The 23608-nt window shown below is 37.5% G+C and overlaps 1 protein-coding gene across 2 annotated transcripts; it reads right to left on the minus strand.

The window, feature by feature from the left end:
- Positions 1-778: 778 nt before the first annotated feature.
- Positions 779-23164, minus strand: LOC129434004 (GTPase HRas). Of its 2 annotated transcripts, none has more exons than XM_055192793.2 (6): positions 23008-23164; positions 10621-10762; positions 6063-6241; positions 4751-4910; positions 3776-3900; positions 779-1461 (listed from the first exon to the last, which is right to left on the minus strand). In XM_055192793.2, exons 2-5 carry the CDS (start codon positions 10729-10731, stop codon positions 3781-3783), a joined length of 570 nt encoding a protein of 189 aa, XP_055048768.1. In that variant the 5' UTR covers positions 10732-10762; positions 23008-23164; the 3' UTR covers positions 779-1461; positions 3776-3780. The 2 variants fall into 2 exon arrangements, with proteins under 2 accessions (XP_055048768.1, XP_055048767.1); XM_055192792.2 differs by lacking the exon at positions 23008-23164 and adding an exon at positions 21998-22191.
- Between the last annotated feature and the right edge of the window lie 444 nt (positions 23165-23608).

Consider the following 23608-nt stretch of genomic DNA (forward strand, 5'->3'; position numbering starts at 1 on the left):
GTTTACTACAGAGTAAAAATCAAGAGTTTGTTGGGTTAAGTGTTTATCAAACCTGATGCCTTTTTTAGGTTAAGTTGAGGTGGATGTCTAGACTCAATATATTGGTAATAAAGGCATTCTTTGAGAAATTATATTAAAAGTTTCGACTGCAAATGTCAAATCCATAACGCTGGAACTGCTCAACTGCAAATTTGTTAACATGTTTAAACCAATCTTGGTAACGCAGAGAAATTTTGTATTAGTGCATCCCTAATATCAATGTTCATATTGACCTTAAAGGAAAACAACACCAATTTTCAATATTTTATGTTTTACCTCAACTTAGACGAATTAATATATACATACCTATCTTTTTTCAATGTGTACACTTTTAATCTTCGTACAGCGCCTCGTGAATGTGTTAGCATTTAGCCTAGCCCCATTTATTCCTTAGGATCCAAACAGGGATGAATTTATAAGCCACCAAACACTTCCATGTTTTCCCTATTACATGAGTAGTTACACCAGTAAGTATGGTTGCACAAAATAAATCTTTTGTTTGGAGCCATAAGAATGAATGGGGCTAGGCTAAACGCTAACACATTCAAGAAGCGCTGTACAAAGATTAAAAGCGCACGCATTGAAAAAAAGACAGGTATGTATTAATTCATCTAAGTTGAGGTAAGAACATAGTAAAATATTGAAAAACAATGCTGTTATCTTTTTGAAAGCTTTAGCATGATGTTTATTAAGGCATACACCCACAAATAATTTTGTCAAAACATTACAACATTGAAGATTTCAAAACAGATCAACAGTTTTATTATTGAAAATTCAGTCAGCCATTTTAATTTTCTAATAGTAACGTTCTTTCGTAGCATACACATGAACCAGCACACATAACTAATGCGCCCGTGTGGATTTCCACGTAGCTTTATTCACAAACGTATGTTAAAACAACCTGCATGTTAAGCAAAACAAATATCTCCGACCGATGACGGAGGCACAGCGCCTCCAGAGTAAATTGTACGACTCTCTCGCCCAACCGGTATGCTGTCCGTGAGGTGTAACTGAAGGGAACGGGGACGTGGGATGAGGTCACAAGTGTCCAGTCATTGCAATCTGAGCCGAGGAAGGTTTTTCGTGTGTTGTTGAGGTCATGAGAGGTGCCGAGTTCATATAAGACCAGTGTTGAGACTTCAAGAACAATAATTTAGCAGAAATCCACAGCGCCGCCCAGCACGGGTTACAAATAAAGAACATACACGAGTAAGTCATTAGTGGTGTTTATCAGGCAGACGTGGACAGACAAAAAGGTGAACCAGGTGGTCAAAGCAAGACTCGTTCCTGTTTCAAATGTCCGCTACGCAGGCGGCCTTGTTTGCTTTTTGTTAACAGTCACTTTCAGATGAGACGGTTGTCGTTTCTCACTGGTCCAGTCTGCCATGGGGAGCCATGAGCTGGTCAACACGCGCTGGTCAGCTAAGTAAAAGAAAACAAAACAAGTTAAAGACCTAAGCATAACCTAAACATTACTGGAGCTAAGCCTGGTTTTGCATCTGAACTCTACAAATAGGTGATTCTCGCGAAATTAGACTTATGATGTGTCATGAAACATTTTGATAAAAAAAGTAAATGCAAAGTAAGAGTATCAAAATAAGAAGCATACAGTTACAAACATCTCTTCATGTACTATTTTGCACATGATTTCAAATATCATCATAAAAAACAATTTTGTTGTTTTTCCACATTTAAGGGGAAATTTTTCATTACCGCAACGTGTCCATGACTGGATTTGGGTTCTTTGACATAGAAATATTTATAATAAAAAAATCTAAAAAATAAAAAGCTTCAGTGCATGTTATACTATAAACATTTACAGTAAAGAAACATGTGGTATTTGGTGATCATTGGTAAATGTAGAGACAATAATAAGGAATATAAATGTGTCCAAGACCAATTTTCTCATCCTCCACAACAATTTTCAATCATTGTTTAAGTCCTCAAGGAACTAACATTGAAAAAAAAATTGTTGGAAGGGACATAATTGACTGTGACACTCAAGATGGTTACCAGGTAAGCAGTTCTTATTTTTTCTCTACAGATAAAAGTTGAAATTTTGTTTGTCGTAGTACCTAGACAACTTTTTAGTTCTCATTACCGAAACATGAGTTTGTAAATGCATATATTTAATGTAATATCATGTTGCGGTAATGATCATTTTTGATAATGATAATCTAAAAAATGTAAATAATTCAACAGGAAATATTTTTTAAATCCTCTAAAAATAATGGTTATAGTAAGTTCAGAACTTAATCTTATATGTCCAAAAAATTGGCTTCATGGGCTTTTTAAAAATTCAGATGCTGGACACTTTCTAAATCAGGATTTCGTGAGAATCACCCAAATGTAGCCTTATTGTAAAGAGTTATACATAAGTATTTTTTTAAAGGGTACATATTATGCCCACTATTACAAGATGTTATATGAAGTCTCAGGTGTGCCTAGAATGTGTCTGTGACGTTTAAGCTCAAAATACCCCACAGATCATTTATTATAGCATGTCCAAAATGCCCCTATTTGGGTGGGAGCAAAAAGCGCTGTTTTCATGTGTGAACCTTTAAATGCAAATGAGCCACAGCTCCTCACTTCCTTACAAACAGACAGGGAGAGCTTTTGGTTAAAAATAGATGAATACAGTCTGAGACAATAGTATATTTAGCCGTATTAGCAGTACAACATGCTCACAAACACATTTAGAAAAGCTTTTGGGTAAAATTAACCAGTCAGTGGCTGTGGGTGGGGTTTGTTTGTATGACATCATATTAACAAGAGAATCAAAATGGAATGTCTGATAAGACAGCTTTAGTTGAATGGGGATTATCAAAAGAGTACAGGGTGGATTTTGTTCATTGTGCCAACTCACTTTTACAGGGTTCTCACACCTTAGTTAACTTCAAATTCAAGGACCTTTCAAGGACTTTTCAGGGACACATTTTAAGTGAGAGCAAGGTTACATCGTGTTACCTTTTAAGATACATTCTTACAGTTCCCTTTCGAGGGAACTCACGCTGCGTCACTGCGGTGACACTTTGGGGACGCCTCCAGGGGTAAGTGCGTCTGAATGTGTATATCAAATTCAACCAATGGTAAGGCTTAACTACAAAGACAGGGTGATGCGGGAGCAGGAAGTATATCGCTATCTGAAATATTGCCAAAGACGGCGTTACAGGGACGCAGGAAGTATGGCAATGGAGACGCAGCGTCTCGTTCCCTTCTCAGAGAACAACAGTTACATACGTAACCCGAGACGTTTTCATGTGTCAAACACAACTATGCAAAAAAAGCATTTTGGTATGAATCAACATTCGCATACAGAAGATATAAGCATTTAAAACAAACAGTTTAGCACGTGTGCTTAAAAAGTCTAGAATTTTTATGATATTATCCTACACTACATAGGGAATAATATGGATTTTTTCCAGAAAACTTCTTGCATAAAATAGATTCAAGCACTTTCAATGACCTGTATCTATGTATGTATATTTTCAAAAACTTCCCAGGACCTTGAATTCTTTTTCCCAGATTCACAAACTTTCAAGGATTACAAGGACCCGTGGGAACCCTGCTTTTATGTCAAACACCTGGAATATGTGCCTCTTAAGACATTGCTTTTGATCATACTAATAAAATATATTCACTTATAAAAGTATAAAAGCATAAGCTAGATGCATACTTGTAAATGCAGTTCATTGTATGTTGCATGTCATTAAGTGTGCAAGCGTGTATTTGTTACCTTGATCACGACACAACGCAGCGGCAGCTCATGCAGTCCTGGCCGCTGTCGTCTGGAGGGTTCAGCTTCCTCATTTTGTGCTGACGGATCTCTCGTACGAGTGTATAGAAGGCATCCTCCACACCCTGCAGACACGATAACCACAGAAACACAAAAGCACAGAGCTGATTTCTGACGATTTCATGGGAACAGATCTATCGTAATCTTACCAAAGATGAGAAACAAGTGTGATGTAACAAGACATTCTCATACCGTATAAATATAATGGGTTTTCTGTGTGCAGGTCTATGTGAAAGCCTACAGTTACAGTTGAAATATGAAAAAACATATTTTTTAAGTTGCTGATCAAAGTTATGATCAAAGTGTGGCTTTTTTCTTGCTGACATCATCATATGGGCATACAGTAATAGTGAGTCACTACCTGCAGTGTTATACAACACAATCTGTGTGTGTGTGTGGACTGGCCATGAGGAGGTTTACTGCATTAAACACTAAAGCCAAAAAATGTCCTAGAGCTATAAAACATAGCAAGCAAAAACTCTAGGTCTGTTTGACAGGTGCGCCCGGAGCAAAGACTATAGTAATTATTGAATTAAGAAGCCAACGGCGTTTATAATGAATGGTTTTACACTTTGAAAATGATAAAAAGCTTTGAATATTATATATAACTCTAGGGAAGCTGGAAAGTGAGATTATTTAAAAAAAAAAATTGGTGTGTCCCTTTAACCCTTTGGAGTCATATGGATATAATGATGGCTCTTATAATAGGTGTATGAGCTTTTGGAGCTTTAACATGTTGAAAAGGATGTCAGTACATCTGGAATGGCATAAGGGTGAGTAAATTCTAAGCTAATCTTTATTTTTGGGTGAACTATTTATTTTTCACAATACCGCCTTTTGTGTTTGACATAATTTGAATTATGTGTTTCTTAAGATATTTCCATCACGTAGCCAGTTTTACTTTATCCGACTCACTTGTCTGGTTTTGGCCGAGGTCTCGATGAAAGGGATCCCGTAGCTTCGAGCGAGCTCCTGCGCTTGCCTCGTGTCCACCGTCCGAGCTGGGAGGTCACATTTGTTACCCACAAGCACCATAGGCACATCATCCGAATCCTTTACCCGTTTGATCTGTTCCCTGCACACGGAAGGAGAGTGTCACGTCTTAACACATTTACACTAAAGTAAAAAAATATATTCACGCAGTGTACAAATACGTTTAATTAAAAGGTGCATTGTGTAACTTTAGTAAACTTTTAAAATAATCTCTTGACATGTAATATAAAATACATACAAAACCAAAATACATTCACTTTATTTATTATGACTCAACTTGTATACTTAAATGTTTTGATTTCTTTGTATGTATTAAATATTTGGCTTGATGGCCACATCTGGTGAAAATTTTGTGTCAATTGCCCAAATCCTCTTACTGATAAAAATGCTCATGTGTCGAATACTTATTTTTTTTAAATCTACACACTGGACCTTTAAGTTTCTTCTGAAGTCTGTGTGCAGCATAGAGAACAACACTGAAGCCTATGAAGCCTTGTTATATTACCCAAATATGTGGATTAACCTCTCAATTTCCTAACCATTTCCCAGCCCAAACTGGAATACACCGCATAATGCCCAATGCATAATATACACAACTATAGGTTGATATTAAACATTGCATTTCTATTACCCACGATGTACTGTATTTTGTGTTCGAAAAAAAAATCCATTATCTAGATCCATTATCCATAAATAACAACTTGACTGATATATAATTGAGTTATCTTCCATTTGTTTTTTCCTTTCATGTCTTTAAAAGCTCTCTCTCTCTCTCTCCTAATTGAGTCTGGATCGATTTCACCCCGACTGCGCTATAAAAGCCCCACCTTTCTTTCTGCTCCACAACAACTAAATATTTTGGGATGAATTCTTAGAAACGGATGACAAACTTGACAGTGCATTCCTAGTTTTATTTTTTTTCACCAAATGTGGTGATAAACACAACAGTAGCGACTATCACATAAAGTCAATGACACATACAATAGAAATAATTCATTAATTTGGCAGACACGTTATCCAAAGCGACTTAAAGTTCATTCAAGCTATACATTTCTTCATCAGTATGTGTGTTACTATTAATGGGGACATGGATAATTTAATGTGTATGTTCAGGACACTGTTATAACAATTTTATAGGTCCAACAACATCATTATAAAGATTTGGCTAATTTCCTTCGCTTTTAAGAATGAAATAGTTTGATGTTACATTACTGCACATGATGTCCACACACACCTGTACTGATGAATGTCCTCAAAAGACTTGGTATTATTAATGGCAAATACACAAAGGAATCCCTCTCCCGTCCTCATGTACTGATCTCTCATGGCGCTGTACTCCTCCTGACCTGCAGTGTCCAAGATGTCCAGTAGACACGTCTCTCCATCGATCACCACCTGTTTCCTATAGGAATCCTGCAGAAACCACATCAAACTTAAAAGGATAGTTCAACGGAAAATGAAAATGTCATCATTTACTTACTCGCAAGTTGAAAACAAACTTGTATAAATTTCTTTTTTTGCCGAACACAAATATAGATATTTTAAAAAATACGAAAAAGGATATGGAAGCCCAGTTCCGCCACATAAGAAATTATCACGTATGGGTATGAATGATGAAGCATTATTCAATGTGATGTTATAACCTTTTCTATGTTAATTATGTATTCACTCATTTTGATTGGTCAATGATTTTTCTTCATTGTGATAGGTCGTATGACCATTTTAATACAATTGAGTTTAAAAAGTGTGTTGATGCCTGATGAATATCAAACGATCGAAACATTGCTAAATAAAAGATTTTGATAAGTTTTTGCAAGAAGATAGTTTGCGGTATTTTCTGAGTTTTGTGTCCCCACATAAGACAAAAAATGCTCTGGTAAATCATAATTATGAGGTAAAAGTAGAAATTAAGACTTTAAAAGTAAAAATTATGACCTTAAAAATCTAAATTATGAGATAAGTGATAAATATGAGATTAAAAAGTTGAAATTCTGAAATAAAAAGTCAAATTTTAAAGTCATAACTTTTTTGTCATAAAAAATGACTTTTACAGTCATAATTTCGACTTTTATCTCATAATTATGATTTACCAGAGCATTATTTTTCATTAGGGCTGGGTAAAAATATCGATTCATCAATGCATTGCAATTATTTGTTTCTCAATTCAATATCGATTCATCAAATCCTATGAATCGATTCAGCCCCCCCGGCCAGTGGCGGCGCTGTGGGCAACACTCTAGTGAGAGCGTTCAGCGTTGTACAAGACGTGCTTTATCAAAACAGAAAGATCAAAGATGGCAAACAGCAGCATTTCTTTCAAGCCTGCACCATCAACGTGATCAAACATTAGTAATACTACACACATTACTTAAAAATATACTCAGGTACTTAATTGCTTGTGTATTTACTTATTATTGAATCGATATCGAAGCAAGTAAATCAATATCGAATTGAATCGAATCGAAGCCTCAAGAATCGAAATCGAATCGAATTGCGAAATTCCTAACAATACCCAGCCCTATTTTTCATGTGGCGGAAATGGGCTTCCATAGGGCACCATTACTTCCATAGTATTAGTTTTTCTACTATGAAAGTCAATGGTGCCAACATTATTCAAAATATCTTCCTTTGTATTCAGCAAAACGATTAAACTTATACAAGTTTGGAACAAAATCATTTATTTACTAATTTTTTTTAACTTCACCAATATTACCATTTATATTTACTAATGCATTTCATTATACTTTTGTATTATATGTATTGTACAGAATATTAAAATATGATGAAGATTTAATAATAAAATTCATACACTAGAGTACATAGTGTGTAGTGTACATGGGCTACCTGTTGAGTCTTTAATGAAGCCAAGTATAACTACATAGTGTTAAATAACTAACATTTTACATTTATAATGACAACAAGAATGGTGCCTTGGTGGTTGCAGGAGCGTTGAAATAAGGTTGTTAAGATGTTCTGAGCGGTTGCTTGCAGGCACAGGTTAAAATATCCCACCCTTGAGTCTATATTCAGTTCTTTAGATCATAAAGCAAGTATAAAAAATAGTTTTAAATAATGTCCCTTTTAAGTAAAAATACTTTGACTGCTTAAGAAAATAATCACAAACCTCTCCCCAGCCAGCCACAAGCATAAAGGTATCATTCATGTCCATGGCACTATTCGTACCCTAGTTACATAAAAACTTACATAGAACTAAAGCTTATTGTCCACAACTAATAACAATTATTGATTTGAAGGAAAAACTGCAGTAATCGAAACACTTAAGGGCCTGAAGGGACGGAGAGCAGAATTCAACACGCATCAATGTGCTTGTGTGTGTTAGCGTAGAGACAGTGTCCATAAAAAGGACATTGTTTGTCCAGAGACGGGCGTGGCGGGAAAACAGAATAGCGGGAGAGAGAGGACATGCTCAAGCACGTACACACATAAACCCTCACGCTGGGAGCAATCTCAAGCCGAGGGGAAACTCCTAGGGCTTATTTGACGCTCGTGTGCAAGCCATGCGCATAGAAAGAAAGAAAATATCTGATTTGCATTGTGCTTGACAATGCCTTGTAGGTGTGTGTATATTCACAAAACAACCTTCTCGGGGGTCATAAACACATAATAAAATGATAACAGTTATTTCTATATTCATATCATAGTAATTTAGTTTTTTTGTAGTTTTATTAATATTTTGAATGGCTTATTAGGTGCAACTGGCTTCAAGCGGCGCTGCACAAACGGACTGGCGCATGACATTAAAGGAATATTCCATTTTCTTAAAAGAAAAATCCAGATAATTTACTCACCACCATGTCATCCAAAATGTTATTGTCTTTCTTTGTTCAGTCGAGAAGAAATTATGTTTTTTGAGGAAAACATTGCAGGATTTTTTCTCATTTTAATGGACTTTGATAGAGCCCAACATTTAATACGTAACTCAACACTTAACAGTTTTTTTCAACAGAGTTTCAAAGGACTATAAACGTTTCCAAACGAGGCATAAGGGTCTTATCTAGCAAAACGATTGTCATTTTTGGCAAGAAAAATAAAAAATATCCACTTTTAAACCACAACTTCTCGTCTAGATCCGGCCGTGATGCACCAGCGTGACCCCACGCAATACGTCATGACGTCAAGAAGTCACAGAGGACGAACGCGAAACTCCGCCCCAGTGTTTACAAGTGTTGAGAAAGAGGACCGTTCCGACGTTGTTGTATGTCAACTGATACTAATTAATGTCTTTGTGTCAGTTTATTGTTTACAATGGTTCGCAAATGTGCGTTTTATATATGTAACACGTGACCTCCCTACGTCACTACGCATTTACGTTAGGTCGCGCTGGACCGGATCTAGACAAGAAGTTGTGGTTTAAAAGAGCATATTTTTTATTTTCTTGTCAAAAATGACAATCGTTTCGCTAGATAAGACCCTTATGCCTCGTTTGGGATCGTTTATAGTCCTTTGAAACTCCGTTGAAAAAAACTGTTAAGTGTTGAGTTAAGTGTTAACTGTTGGTGTCCATTAAAGTGAGAAAAATCCTGCAATGTTTTCCTCAAAAAACATAATTTCTTCTCGACTGAACAAAGAAAGACATCAACATTTTGGATGACATGGTGGTGAGTAAATCATCTGGATTTTTCTTTTAAGAAAATGGAATATTCCTTTAAAGTAACATGAGAGCGATTGCTCCTAATATGCTTTGAAATCTCTTTTGTGGTTATTTAATGCCATAAACCAATCGAGCGCACGTGGCACACAAAGTCAAGTACAACTATTATTTGGGGCTGATTGGGACGTAGTGGTGAAATAATCGCGCTGTATGTATCAGAAATGCATAATGACGTAATCGTGCTGTATGTATCACAATTTTTTTTTATTGTTAGAGCTGAAGTTGAGGGAGGATGTAAACAGTCACATAATTGACGTCAAGCTTTCAGATTCGTGCCGCGACAGGTTTAGGGCTCACATGATTGCACCACGCTCCCGAACCAAACTCAGGGTTTCCACACCTTAGTTAACTTCAAATTCAAGGACCTTTCAAGGACTTTTCAGATCCAATACCCTCAAATTCAAAGACTAAATGTGGGGACACATTTGAAGTGAGAGCAAGGTTACATCGAGTTACCGTTTAAGATACATTATTACAGTTCCCTTTTGAGGGAACTCGCGCTGCGTCACTGCTGTAACACTTTGGGGACGCCTCCAGGGGTAAGTGCGTCTGAATGTGTATATCCAATTCAACCAATGGTGAGGCTTAATGACAAAGACAGGGTGACGCGGGAGCCAGAAAGTATATATCAGCGTAACAGGGACACAGGAAGTATGGCAATGGAGACGCAGCGTCTCGTTCCCTTCTCAGGGAACAACAGTTACATACGTAACCCGAGACGTTTTCATGTGTCAAACACAACTATATGCAAAAAAGCATTTTGGTATGAATCAACATTCGCATACAGAAGATATAAGCATTTAAAGCGAACAGTTTAGCATGTGTGCTCTAAAAGTCTAGAATTTTTATGATATTATCCTACACTACACATGGAATAATATGGATTTTTTGTTTCAGAAAACTTCTTGTATAAAATAGATTCAAGCACTTTCATTAACCTGTATCTATGCATGTATATTTTCAAAAACTTCCCAGGGCCTTGAATGTTTTCTCTCTGATTCACAAACTTTCAAAGATTTCAAGGAACCCTGCAAACTAAACAGAACCAGAGACCACTTCTGCAAGTGTACCAACCCCGGTAAAGTTACTCAAAAGTACTCCACAAATACACACACGTTACCTCTATAGTTGGGTCATATTCATCCACAAAGTGGTTCTGGATGAGTTGGATGGTGAGAGCGCTCTTGCCCACGCCTCCAGCTCCCACCACCACCAGTTTATATTCAGTCATTCCTTCACTCCTCCGCAACCTCTCACCACACCTGAAAAGAAACCACAAATACAATCAGTACAAACACACATTATATCCACCCTAAACGACTGCTACATCAACAGGATTCACACGATTATGACAAAAAAACATAACTGTCGAATATTAGGCCTTATTGAGATGCGACTTCCCGGGCACAAAACTTTTCAAACAGCACACATTATATCCACCCTAAACACCTGCTACATCCACAGGATTTACACGATTATGACAAAAAAACATAACTGTCGAATATTAGGCCTTATTGAGATGCGACTTCCCGGGCACAAAACTTTTAAAACAGCACACAAGTAGCACATTAAAGCAACACTAAAGACTTTTTGCTCTTTGCTCCCCCTACAGGTTAGAAGTGTAATTGTCCATTACCACTGTCGTAAATACTGCAGCATAGCTGGCTCTGATTGGACTGTAGGTCTGTCGTAAAACAAGTTTTTGTAGTTTTCACTCAAACTACAGGACCGCGACCCGACGGTTGGAAACTTCTTTAGTGCGGTTTTGGCCGATAGAGGGCTGCAAAGCGAATGTGAAAGTGCCGTTCACCCTGTTTCGAGTGGATGAATGACTGAAACTTTTTTGGAAACGTTATTTTAAGGTAAAAAAAAACTCTTTGGTGTTGCTTTAAAATCTGTTTCATATCTTGTTTGATTAAATATATGAATTAAAAAGGCCTAAAACTTTCGCTGGCCAGTGCCTTTCCTGAGTTCACGTTTGCCCTGGACCATAGGGTTATCTTTAAGAGGCCTGCCTGAAGTAAAGCATGCACATTAAGGATCGATTCAGGTACTTTCGAATCAATGAGGCTGTTTACACTTGGTATTAAGATGTGTTTTCATCGATCGGATCGCAAGTGGACGAGAGAGACACATTACGTTTACACCTGGTATTTAAATCCGTCTCTTTTGTCCACTTTCGACCGCTTCTGTGCTGAATACTATGAGGGGGTGGTCTGTGAGACGGTGGGCGAGTCTCTCTGCTGTCATTCAAAGCCGAGCGGGAGTAATTATGAGTTTATATGGACGCAAGCTAATATTATGTCGGAGTGCACTGCTTGTTTAGCAAGTAAACATGCTGCACAGTGTTTTGTACATGAGTATGTAAGAGCTTTCTTTGAATTTTCAGCGCAATTGATGAAATAGGATCGCGCAACTTTCACACGCTTTCAAAACGAAACTACGGAGATCAGCCGCTTAGTTTTATCAATGAAAGGCTAAAAATAGCGCTGTTCACCGAATGTTCACGCCAGAAGTCAAAAAAGACGTAAAACTTGTGTTTAATACCTCAGATTAGATAAATGGGCGGAGAGAAGGCGGTCGCGTCTGGCTGTTCGAACGCATTCAACCACATGTGCGTTCCGCAGCTCCAAAGCGATCCGATCGAAAGTGGTTTCGACCACCTTTGGATGTGGTTGAAAGTGGTCGAAAGTGGACGAGCTCAAAACGTTTTGAACACCGTTTACACCTGGCATTAACGTCGTCCACTTGTGATCCGATCGACGAAAACACATGTTAATGCCAAGTGTAAACAGCCTAAATATTGTTTAGATAATTTGAATTTTGGTTATAAATCTCTATTTTTACACAGCCCTATTACCTCACAGCCTAAAATAAGAATGTATAGTGCAGAAAGATATCATAAACATTGCATCTTTGATAATAAAATTATCACCTGAGCCGTAAATGCCATGTGACTAAGCACTGAAGCCGAGGGAAAACGATAACATTGCTGATTGGCTGACATGGTGAACACATAAGCTTCTGGATTTGCCGACATTGGAAGTCCAAAGTCTTGTCCCTCTTCCAACATTTAACAAACATATCAGGTAGACATCACAGTCTGCAAATTATTACAAACTGGTGCACCTTTGTCTGACTTTTTTGTGAGGTATGCATAAGGGAGACAGTCACTATCCAAAGATCTCAAACTTCTATGTTAGCAGTCTATGTAGAAACACAAGGGAAACAAACCATGAAATGAGAAACACATTTTGGCACTTGAAAGAAGACCCGAGCTTGCAAGGGAAGCTATTATCTGAGATCTGATCATTCAGAAAGCTTTGATTCAAATACATCATATACAGACCCAATCAATCCTTTTTACTGAATGAGGTTCAACTATCTTCTAATAGCTTTCAATGATTGTTATAGGTTGACTGTTACAGGACTCAGGTGGCTGTGATGGTTTTTCTGGATTTTTGGGATTACTTTAATGCAAACTGTATTTAACAGAATTGAAAAGTTAAAAACAAAAACATCCTATAAAGCAGTGGTTCTCAAACTTTTTTTTACGGTGACCCCCACTTGTGCCCTTTGTGCCCCACCAAAGAAAATTTATGACCTAAAACATTGTAAAAAATACAATTTGAATTAACCAAAACTTGTAGTGCGGTTGGTTAGTAGTCTTCTTTTTCTGAGGCTTAATTACACAGAATTCATGATAAATTAATGTATTTTATAAAATATTATAAAACTGGGGCCCCCCTGTCACCATCTCAGGGCCCCCAGTTTGAAAACCAATGCTATAAGGTTATCTGACATCATGGTTTAATTACTGCACAAAAGCATTCCAAACGTTTTGTTTCTCAGTCCACTTGTTAATTCTTGATGATCTCAGGCTGACAACGATGACACGTTTAGTGACTAATAAATGACTAAATCATTGTAATCAGGGTGTAATACGGCTGGAATGACTAGGGGTGTAAATCGTCCTACGATTATTATGTCAACGGTTTGATTCGATCCGATGTCGTGATGCGGCGTATCACAATTTTGATGCATCATTGTTTAATATTACTGCAGAGGTGATAAAGAAAGACGCGAGAGAGTAAGAGAGACGTGATTGGGCGAGAGAGAGAGAGAGAGAGAGAGAGAGAGAGAGAGAAAAAGACACAAGAGAGAGATAAAGAGGGACGCACATGCGAGAGACACGTGCGAGAGCAAAATTTTTTATAATCTATTAGTTTTTATGCATCGATGCAGTAATCGTTCACATTGGCATTGCGATGCATCGAAAAAAAAAATTCAACAGCCTAAAGCCTGGAATACACTGCAGGATTTTTGCCCTCCTATAAGATACCGTATCACACTGTGCGACATGGATAGTTTAAACTCGGGTACGACAGGCATGTAGACTAGGGATGCTCCGATCGATCGGCCGCAGATCGGTATCGGCCGATAATGGCATTAAATGACTCGATCGGTCCTCGTTAAATTTGCCGATCTCGTGAACCGATCTTTCTGTTTACTTTTGTCTGTCATGATATGGCTCCTCAATGCGGCTGCACGTAGAGACCATTTTTACGCAGTGAGAGCATTTTTATAACCCGTGGCTGATGAGCGACGTGTAGATTTGCATTTCTCTCTTTGACTTTACAGAGATATGTGTATTTTCTATGAGGACGCGTTCCAGTCCTAACATCGCGACCTGTCTTCACATCCCCATCAAACAGCGTATACAACACATATCTATCGCGGACAATTGCATCCTCATGTCAAAAGTTTATTATTTGCATGCGTTTTAAAGTTTTGAGCGTTTAAACTTTAATTTTCCTCACAGCTGCTCTCGTCTGCAATACACCCGCCATGCGCACACACAGCAGCCTGTCATCAGTGCACGTGAACAGAGCGATCTCTGTCAAGTCTTAAAGCTACAGTAACCTAATTCATCTCTCAATAAAATCACTCTCTGCTCTTCACTAAAGAACTGTTGTACTTCATACGAATGCGTGTATATTTAATTCATACAGTAAAGACTGTTAACTGTTTTATTTTCATTAGTTTTTACAGACATAAGCCTTTTTAAAGGCATATTAAATTTCTCTTTGCAGAAGAAATATTTGTTGTGCTAATTTATTTGATTCTCTATTAAAACAATAATATACCTAATTACTGTAAGTAATATAACAAAGGCAACATCTGTGGTTTTACTTTATCTAGAATTTTTTTTTAAAGTTACAATCATCAAAGAGCTTGCATATCAGCTTGAAAAATCGGTATCGGCATTGGTATCGGCCGATCACGAAGACAACAAATCGGTGATCGGTATCGGCCTGCAAAAATCCTGATCGGAGCATCCCTAATGTAGACTGTACGATGATGACACAGAAGCTTCGGCGGCTGCGTCACACGTTAGCGTTAAGTCACCAGCATGCTCTCGTGGTAAACAAATACCACCACGCAGGTTGTAATTAAAATATATTGAATGTCATAATAAACAGATATATACTTAATAATATTACTATAACTTTTGTTACAGACAAGCTATGATGGCAATAAAAACATGATATGGTACAAAAACCTATAATTGGTCAAATTTCACCATGTGACGGGTTTGACCAGATCTATCACAAATGAGTAAAATGACCAAATAAATAAGGAAACTATTGCCCCACCCCTGACATTATTGTGTATCGGCAATCTGGGCTGTCACAATGATTAAATAATCGTCTCATTGTGATTGTTTGACCTCATCGCGTTGATTTCAGATCACCGCAATGATTGCATTTCTCTCTAAAAAACACAAGGGGGAGCTGCAGCGCCTGTATAAACGAGATCGTATCTAACGACGCTCCTTGACTGACAGTGTAACGCGATACATTGCAAAGCCGTTTAATACAATGGAAAAACCGCATTAAAAGAAATGCTGCAAAACTTTGATAAGCAGTATGAATTGCCAAGTATAACTTACATTTTCAAAACGGCAATTTCAAATTTAGAGATTTTTTTTTCAGTTTTTGAAAATATATATTCATTAAATAATTACTTTTAAATATGTGTTATGTGTATTAATATTTACTGCCAGGTAAACCTTGCAAAATAATGAATTTAAATAATCACAACAATGTGTGAAAATTATTTCATGAACAAACAAAAAATCTATAAGAATTAAACGTCAAAGCCGTAAAACAGGCAATTAATCGTCATAATCGTCACAATTTATTAGGCAATTAACCGTCACCCAAAATCATTATCGTGACAGCCCTATTGGTAATCTCACAAGATGATCTCACTATGGTTTCTATGATATTCGGGGCATAGGATCGGGGCCTACTTCGGCACCTTATTAGTTACACACTAACTATTAAAGGTTATGTGTTTGTTCAAAGTAGGACTGGCCAGTATGACGGTATATTCCGTTACCGTGAAATAAAATATCGGATGCACCAGATTTTTCTATACCACAGAATGTAAATAAATGGGCATGGCTAACTGAGTGTGACGGAGAAACATGTAAAATAATTTACTCATTACAAATAAACAAGTTATTTGTGTAATTTCATAATAGCCGCCAGTGAATCCACCGCGGGTCTCTCTCGTGCGTTTATAGACCGTTTCATCGGAAGCACGTGCGGTGACGTGATACGCGTCTGGTCCGAACTTTACTTCCACTTTCAGTTTTTTTAATGGTCTGACTAGTTGCTAAACTGAACTCTTAAACAAATACCTCGTAGAATAACAACCGTTTTGATATTCTAGGTAGCTTGCTATATAAATAATCTACGTTTAAAGTACTTTGTGGGTATTTATTCTTAGCGGAGTTTACCGGAAGTTACGTGTGGATCCCGAAAGCCAACTGTTTATTTTGTTACTGCTGAAACCGTCTATATCAGTGACGCGTGTGCTGCTGGGGTGATGTAGTTTGACGCGCCATTTGCTTTATAGTACAAACAACATCTTTGATCAGAAAGACGAAAAAAGAGAAGCAAAGGTTAAGGTCTAATATAAAGTAAAGGGCGTCAAGACCTTAAAACAGACTCTATGGTCATTGCCTCATAGCATCTGTCATATACTGTATCTATATCTAGAGATCTGTCTCTCATGTACAGGTATTTATCCTGTCTGTAGGTTTGTGCATATATTCATACCAGTTCATTTTACATATTGCCTATTTTTAATGTGCTGTATGCATAAATACAATAGTTTCAATAGTCTATAAAATTAATAACTGATTTAAAAACAAGATTCTGTCAATCAAAACTTAATCTGTTGTTATCTTCTGGGCATTTTCACTTTAACACTATTTTTGGTCATACCTTCCACCCCTAGTTCAAAGCATTAACATCTGGAATAAACTGGAATCATGACACAATTATGGTTCAATAAATACAAAATAAACAAATTACTACATACTACTGTACATTTTAGAAACTACAATCTAGAATTCACTTATTAAAAAACGAATAAGAAATCTTGTTTTTAAAATTGTCTACAACATGTAGCCAAAACATAGTAGTCACCCTCCAGACAGAACATTACCAGGCAGTCAACACAGGCTATATTAGTCTCAGGGTGTGGAGTTTTATTATTAGATATTTACCCTGGTCTGTATGTATCCAGGATTACCAGAGGTGGGTATAGAAGGTTGATTATTAATGAAAACTGTTTTGTGGAGCTATCTGGACTGCAACCTGCGAGACTTTAGCAGTAGTCGTTGAGTTACACTTAAGCCCTGAACAATTAATAAGTAACTCACACACTGCCTGGCACACGCTCTGAAAAACACATTTGAGCTATTAAAGGCAAAGGGCAGAGAGTTCATAAGTGATACTGACATTTGTATACACAACCGAGTTACAACATCTCCTCAGAGACTAACCAACCTGGTGCTATTTAGATAAATGTGATAGACAAAAAGATGTTACAAATAAACATAAATGTTGTTCAATGATAAAAATAGATGTTGATGAACTGAAAATAACAGAGAAAAACTGATTTAAAAGAGAATAAAAAACTAGATGTTAACCGATATATATCGGTTTGTTAGATTAATCGGTGCCGATAACAGATTTTTTTGGAACTATAGTTTTCATAGTTTATTATAATACGCAGTACAGGGTATTATTAAGCGTTTTAAAAGTATCATTGTGAACTAGGGGTGTAAATCGGACATTTCATTGCGATACGATACAGTATCGGTTATCTCCGGAAGTCACGCAATGTTTGCCGATGCAATTACGATTTGATAACTTTATTGATACTTTAATATTACGAGCTTAGAAGCAGTAAAATTTTTAATAACTCACAAATGCAACCAAAATATATAACATGAACGTTTAATTAAACTCGTTAAAAAGGCACAATCTCGGTCCCAATTGAGACATTAACAACAACAAACTAAGAAAAAATACTCTTTTTTTAAAATAAAGAAAAATAAATAATAAGGAGGAAACAAATTCACATAAAATCAAGCTTATGATGGCAACAGTGAAAGTCTTCAGTGTTTTAGCTGGTGCTGGCAAAGGTTTTCTGCCAATCTGTCCAATCCATTTTCCAAATACAAAATATTTCCAAACCCACGATTTGCGTCCAATAGCAGTCAAAACGTCTTCTGCCTCTTTTGTTGGGTTTTCGCTGCTACAACCACTTTGTTGCTGCATTGCATTTACTTGCTGACACTAGCACACAAAATAAACGAAAATGCGCGCTTCGGCGGAGATGCGTAGATAGACGTTACGTCAAGGAATGAGGACGCAGAGAGTGTAAAAATAAAGGTACCTCATATCAATATTTTATGTGTGGCATTGATGCATCGCATCGTTACAAATTTAATCGATGCACCATTCCATATCAATGTATTGTTACACTCCTATTGTGAACGAGCAACTACTAAAACAACGAAATAAATATGCATGTAGACTGAAAATGTGCTTTGACACAACTTTACACTTTACTATCTAGCGAATACAGAGTCAACCAGTTATCACCAGGAAAATGTGGTATGTGTTTCTGATGTTGATGGAGTTATACAAAATCAATGTCACATTCACTTTCAATTTCACGAGTGTGTAATATGGCCATTATTCGAAAAATCCCCCTAACTTATACAACGCCACAGTCATAGAGATTATTAATAATACACATACTAAGCAACATGAAAGTTTGATTAAGTCCGTCTGTCGTTGTTTGGGATGAACATTTGATCAATTGAGACCAGCACAGATGGGACACTAGAGACCCCATGGGGAACTTCTCTCAAGGTATCCAACCCTCTTTCGTGCTCGCTTTCTTTCACAGATTCATAATTAGTGCTAGGTGGCTTCAAAAAGATCCTAATGAGCCCCCAAAGTCCTGGTCTGTTTGGGAATAAACCCTCTAACACTGACATAACACTGGCTTATATGTGTGGTGTGTTGTGAAATTATGTTTTTTATGCATTTTTAGCAGGTGCTTTCATCAAAGCAACTTATAGTGCATTCAACACACGTTTTTAATCAGCATGAGTGTTACCTGGGAATCGAACCCATTACCTTTGTGCTGCTATCGCAATATTCTACCAATTGAGCTATGTGTTTAATAAAAGTGCCAATCTTCTTATCTACATGAACAAATATGCCACATTCACTGCCGAAATACTAGGGCATTGCTAGTATGATTTACTTATAATGTGTTGCTATGCAGTAACTATACTGTGTAGATTCGAGTGGGTGATTTCTAGGGCATTGCTATGTGGTTGCCAAGTCAAAAGAGCCCGCCGACAAAGTCTGTATGATAGTTGCTTTCTAGATTTGGCTCAGATCTCTTCTTAAATCAGTCTATGTTTCTCTCACCAGTTTACCAGGTGAGAAAACTGTAAGAGTCGAGTATGAATATACTCTGTGTCCATCACCATGAGAAAGCTATATGAACCGCTCATTTTGAAACTCTATAGTCCTTAAAACTTACATAACATAATACTGGCACTGCATTATGGGAAATCAGACCTGTAATAGAGTTGGATCTCATGAACACCAACAAATGTTTGAAGTACTTTGTGTATGATCTGGAAAATTACACCTTTCAGGCCAGGAGCATACTTTACGCAAGTATACGATTTTGAATGCCTGGCTAATAATGCTGTTGATTGCGGCGTTACTTTGGCATAACGAAAACATAGGCATGTGAAGGTAAATCTAGGCCCACAATGAGTACTGCAGTACCATTTAGGGTGTTTTCACACCTGCCTCGTTTAGTTTGGTTGAATCGTACCAGAGTTCGATTGCTCACTTGGTGCGGTTCGTTTGGGCAGGTGAGAATGCAGCAATCGAACTCTGGTGCGCACCAAAAGCGGACCAAACAAGCGGATTGAGACCACCTTGCTTTACGTTTGCTTTCAATGAACTCAGTTTGTTTGTGCTGAGAACACGGTCCGAGATCGATACCGACCTAACTGCAAAAGTACTGCGCATTTTGGACTAAACCAGCTGCCGTAATCAGCTGCGCAGTGCATTATCGGATGAGGAAGTGTTTGTTGACAGTTTCTATTACCAATATTATCACAATTACAGATCGCAGACATACCTGGAGGTGCGGGCGGAGCCTCAGAAATTTGGTGTCTTCGCTGTTTGTAGTGCATCAAAACTTTATTTTCAAGCCGCATTCGCGGTTCATTCTGGAAATGAACGGTTTGTCTAGAGCACTGTATACAAACTATGTATAACAACCACGGACATAATTACAGCGCGCAGCCGTCTGTCCATGGTGTCTGCTGTATTTTCCTAATTTTTTGTTTACTTCCGGGGTTCTGTTGGAATTTAGCACACGTTGATTCTGACCAATGGAGAAGCAGTTTAGGAAATACGTTCAAATACATGTGGCCAATGAGTGATGTGGATCTTATCGCATTTTTTGCTTTTGGTCCGGACCAAATGAACCAAACTACAGATGTGAAAACACCCTTAGTTAACAAGCTTTATGGTGCGTTCACAATAAATGTGCATGACGCGATTCGAGCGAATGATGCGGTGCGAATTGAGCGTTTCAGCGTGTGACGCGCGTAACACGAGTCGTGCAAGTTGAAAAATCTGAACTTTGGCGGATATTTGCAGAGCGTTAACCAATCAGGAGCTTGCTCTAGTAGTGACGAGATTACGACGTAGCAAGCTGAGGCAGAAATACGTAACAACAATGGAGGACAAAATCATCGTCGCTGTATGTGGACACCTGGAGCTGTACGACACATCTTCATACTTTTATAGAAACAGGAATAAAAAGGATCTTGACTGGAAGAAAGTCAGGGAGGAGGTCGGACATTCTGGTAAGTTGTTAAATACGCTCTTTACTCCATTTGAGCTATACATTTACATACTGAGAGACTACAAGGTAGCTAAAGCCGGCAAATTTAACGTATTTGCGTCTGAATGTCATGTGTGAATGATGCAAATTTTACGCACGAATGAAGTTAACTTAAAATGTTCAAGTGTCCAACTACGCGCGAATAGCATAATTTATTTACTTAATTTGCGTCTGGTGTGAACATTTTAGTATTATGCTTTTGAAAACGTAATAATACCTTGTACTGCGTATTACGATAAACTATGAAACTTTAGCTCGGAAAAAGTATAAGTGATTACCGATTAAGTACCCCCCCTTGAGAACTGCGTTACCACTTAGTAAACAAGCTTTAAATTGCTCATGCAAGATTTTGGCCAGAAACAGCGCCCTCTGCGGCAACTCTGAGAACGCAGCACGCTATATGTCGCATCAAATCAAATTTTTGATATTTCCGGGTTTTCCATAACCACAGAAACTCAGATGTCGTTTCACAACGCCAATGACTACAATTATTTCTTGTGAGCCAACAATTACAGTAATTTTAAATCATTAGCGCAAATGAAACCGTCAGATGGTCCCATAAGAGTTCGAAGTATCAATTTTCCTTGAGTCACGACCCTACAACAAAAGTAAGTGATTCTAGTTGGGTTCAGACAGTAAGAAGAATCTCACATGGGAGATGAAGGAATCAAATACTGAGGAACCATAACAGATCCAGACTGAGCGAGCTACTGACATCATCCCCCAAAATACCCATCACCGGCCAGACCATTACATCTGAATCATACTGGCCCAAATCTGTGGGCACACTAGGTCAATATTTTTTTGTAGAAATGACTCAACAGAAGATCAAGATATTGAATAAAATATATTAACATGCTCAAAACAAATATCATATAATACCCTACTAAATATAAAATGACACCAAACGCATAAAATGCTACTAATACGTTTTCAATAAATACTTTTCCATATAAACTTATAGTGACGTCAATAACATATAGACATAAAAGACACAGTTATGACAGTAGTTAGTCATTACTGTCAATCTTATGAATCTATTCTGCTCAAATCTCGGATTTTAAAGAATCACTGAATTATTTAGAGTAAGTTTGACTGACACAAAAATACATAAATACAGTTCAACCATTTATTAGTAAACTTAATTGACTAATTGCCGAATAATGTGAACATCAACTCACCTCGTCAAACAACAGAAACAGACAAAACGGCCTTAAAATCCCATCTGGGAACTCATGCTGTAACCGGAAAATCCGAGAAAACCACTATGCGGTATTGAAAAAATACACTATTTGTCATTTAAATTCATTAAACCTTTGTACTTAAGTACGTTAGCGATCTGAACTCGATTCCACCACGACAAAACGGAATATTAAACTTCCGCAATGCTCTCTATAGTCCAGAAATTACATATCCTACTATGGCGAGGCTAGATAATATTTATGAAATGGTCCTTCACCATTGGATAACTTCCAGGCAGAGTCTTTAACAGTGACTAAATATTAAGCATCAAAACGTTACCTATTGGAAAGTTACCAAATAACGTCGGCACGAATTCATTAATATTCATAAGACAATTTGCGCCATAGTAGAATTCGTAACTGTGCGTACAGTATTATGGGGCGTCACCCCAGCACAGTTTATACAGACACAGGCTTGTAACTGTCACATGGATAGCATCAAAACTTATCAAAAATGATTTATCTTTACATTTATCGCCGGTCGCTGTGGTTTATAAGATGTATATTTTGACTTAATGTATTTATATTTAACGCTAAACGAATATTTCCCCAATGACTGGAAGTTCTCGAGAACAGAATTCATGATCGATTATTAGAGTCTGATTCAGTGTTTGGATGCTTGAACGGGTTTCGCAGTAAAGGGTGAATTAAAACAACACCCTGAGGTTTTAATCAGCAAACAATGCTAAATAAATGTAGACTATTGAAGGGATCTATGCATAGAAAACACGGAACACAATCTGTAGACAATCAAAGCTTCGTGGGTGCATACATATATAAACATTTTCCAAGCAATTATAAAATGCACGTATAGTTGTTTTTAATGCTAACCATTTGTGTGCGCGAAAAAATATATATTTTATGTAAACAACACTCTATGAATTGGTCCACTTAGTCTACGCTATATTGAATTGAAATCAAAAGATTTATTACAAAAATAACCAACCCACCTTTGATTCCCTGAATGCAGTCACTGTCCAGTCGATATCCTTTATTTCAAGATTTTCCTAGATGGCAATATATGTTGCAAACAGTCCAATGTGAACAATGTGCTCCGCTATAGTGTGCGCGGGTGTGTGTGTGTGTGGTACAGCCTACGCCCAGCCCCACACAGTACCGCCCCGCCAACCATATTGAAAACACTAGGCTTGTTCGACTTCATGCGGAGCCGCAGGAACCGACATCCGGATGACGTCAAAGTTCCGCGAGAGCGATTTAAAAGCAAACTTAACCCGTATGATTTCGCGAATTGCTCTCGCGGTACTTTGACGTCACCCGGCTATAGATTCATGCGGCGCTGCATGAAGTCGAACAAGCCTGTTACTAGACGAAGGCAGATCTCATGAATTTTAAAGTAACTCTCCTTTATAGCCCAATCACTTGATTCCATTAATATTGTTTACTTAATATTTGATGTAACTAAATTCGTTAATTGGCCCGCTTACCTGTCAGCTAGAACTGGAAGAATATGGTGGAATAATTAATATTCACGAGGCACACCTTTGCCATAGTATGACACCATAATTTCGCGCATAGTTTAAAACTTACAGG

Source organism: Misgurnus anguillicaudatus, unplaced genomic scaffold (genome assembly GCF_027580225.2).
Source record: "Misgurnus anguillicaudatus unplaced genomic scaffold, ASM2758022v2 HiC_scaffold_27, whole genome shotgun sequence".
NCBI classification, from domain to species: Eukaryota; Metazoa; Chordata; class Actinopteri; order Cypriniformes; family Cobitidae; genus Misgurnus; species Misgurnus anguillicaudatus.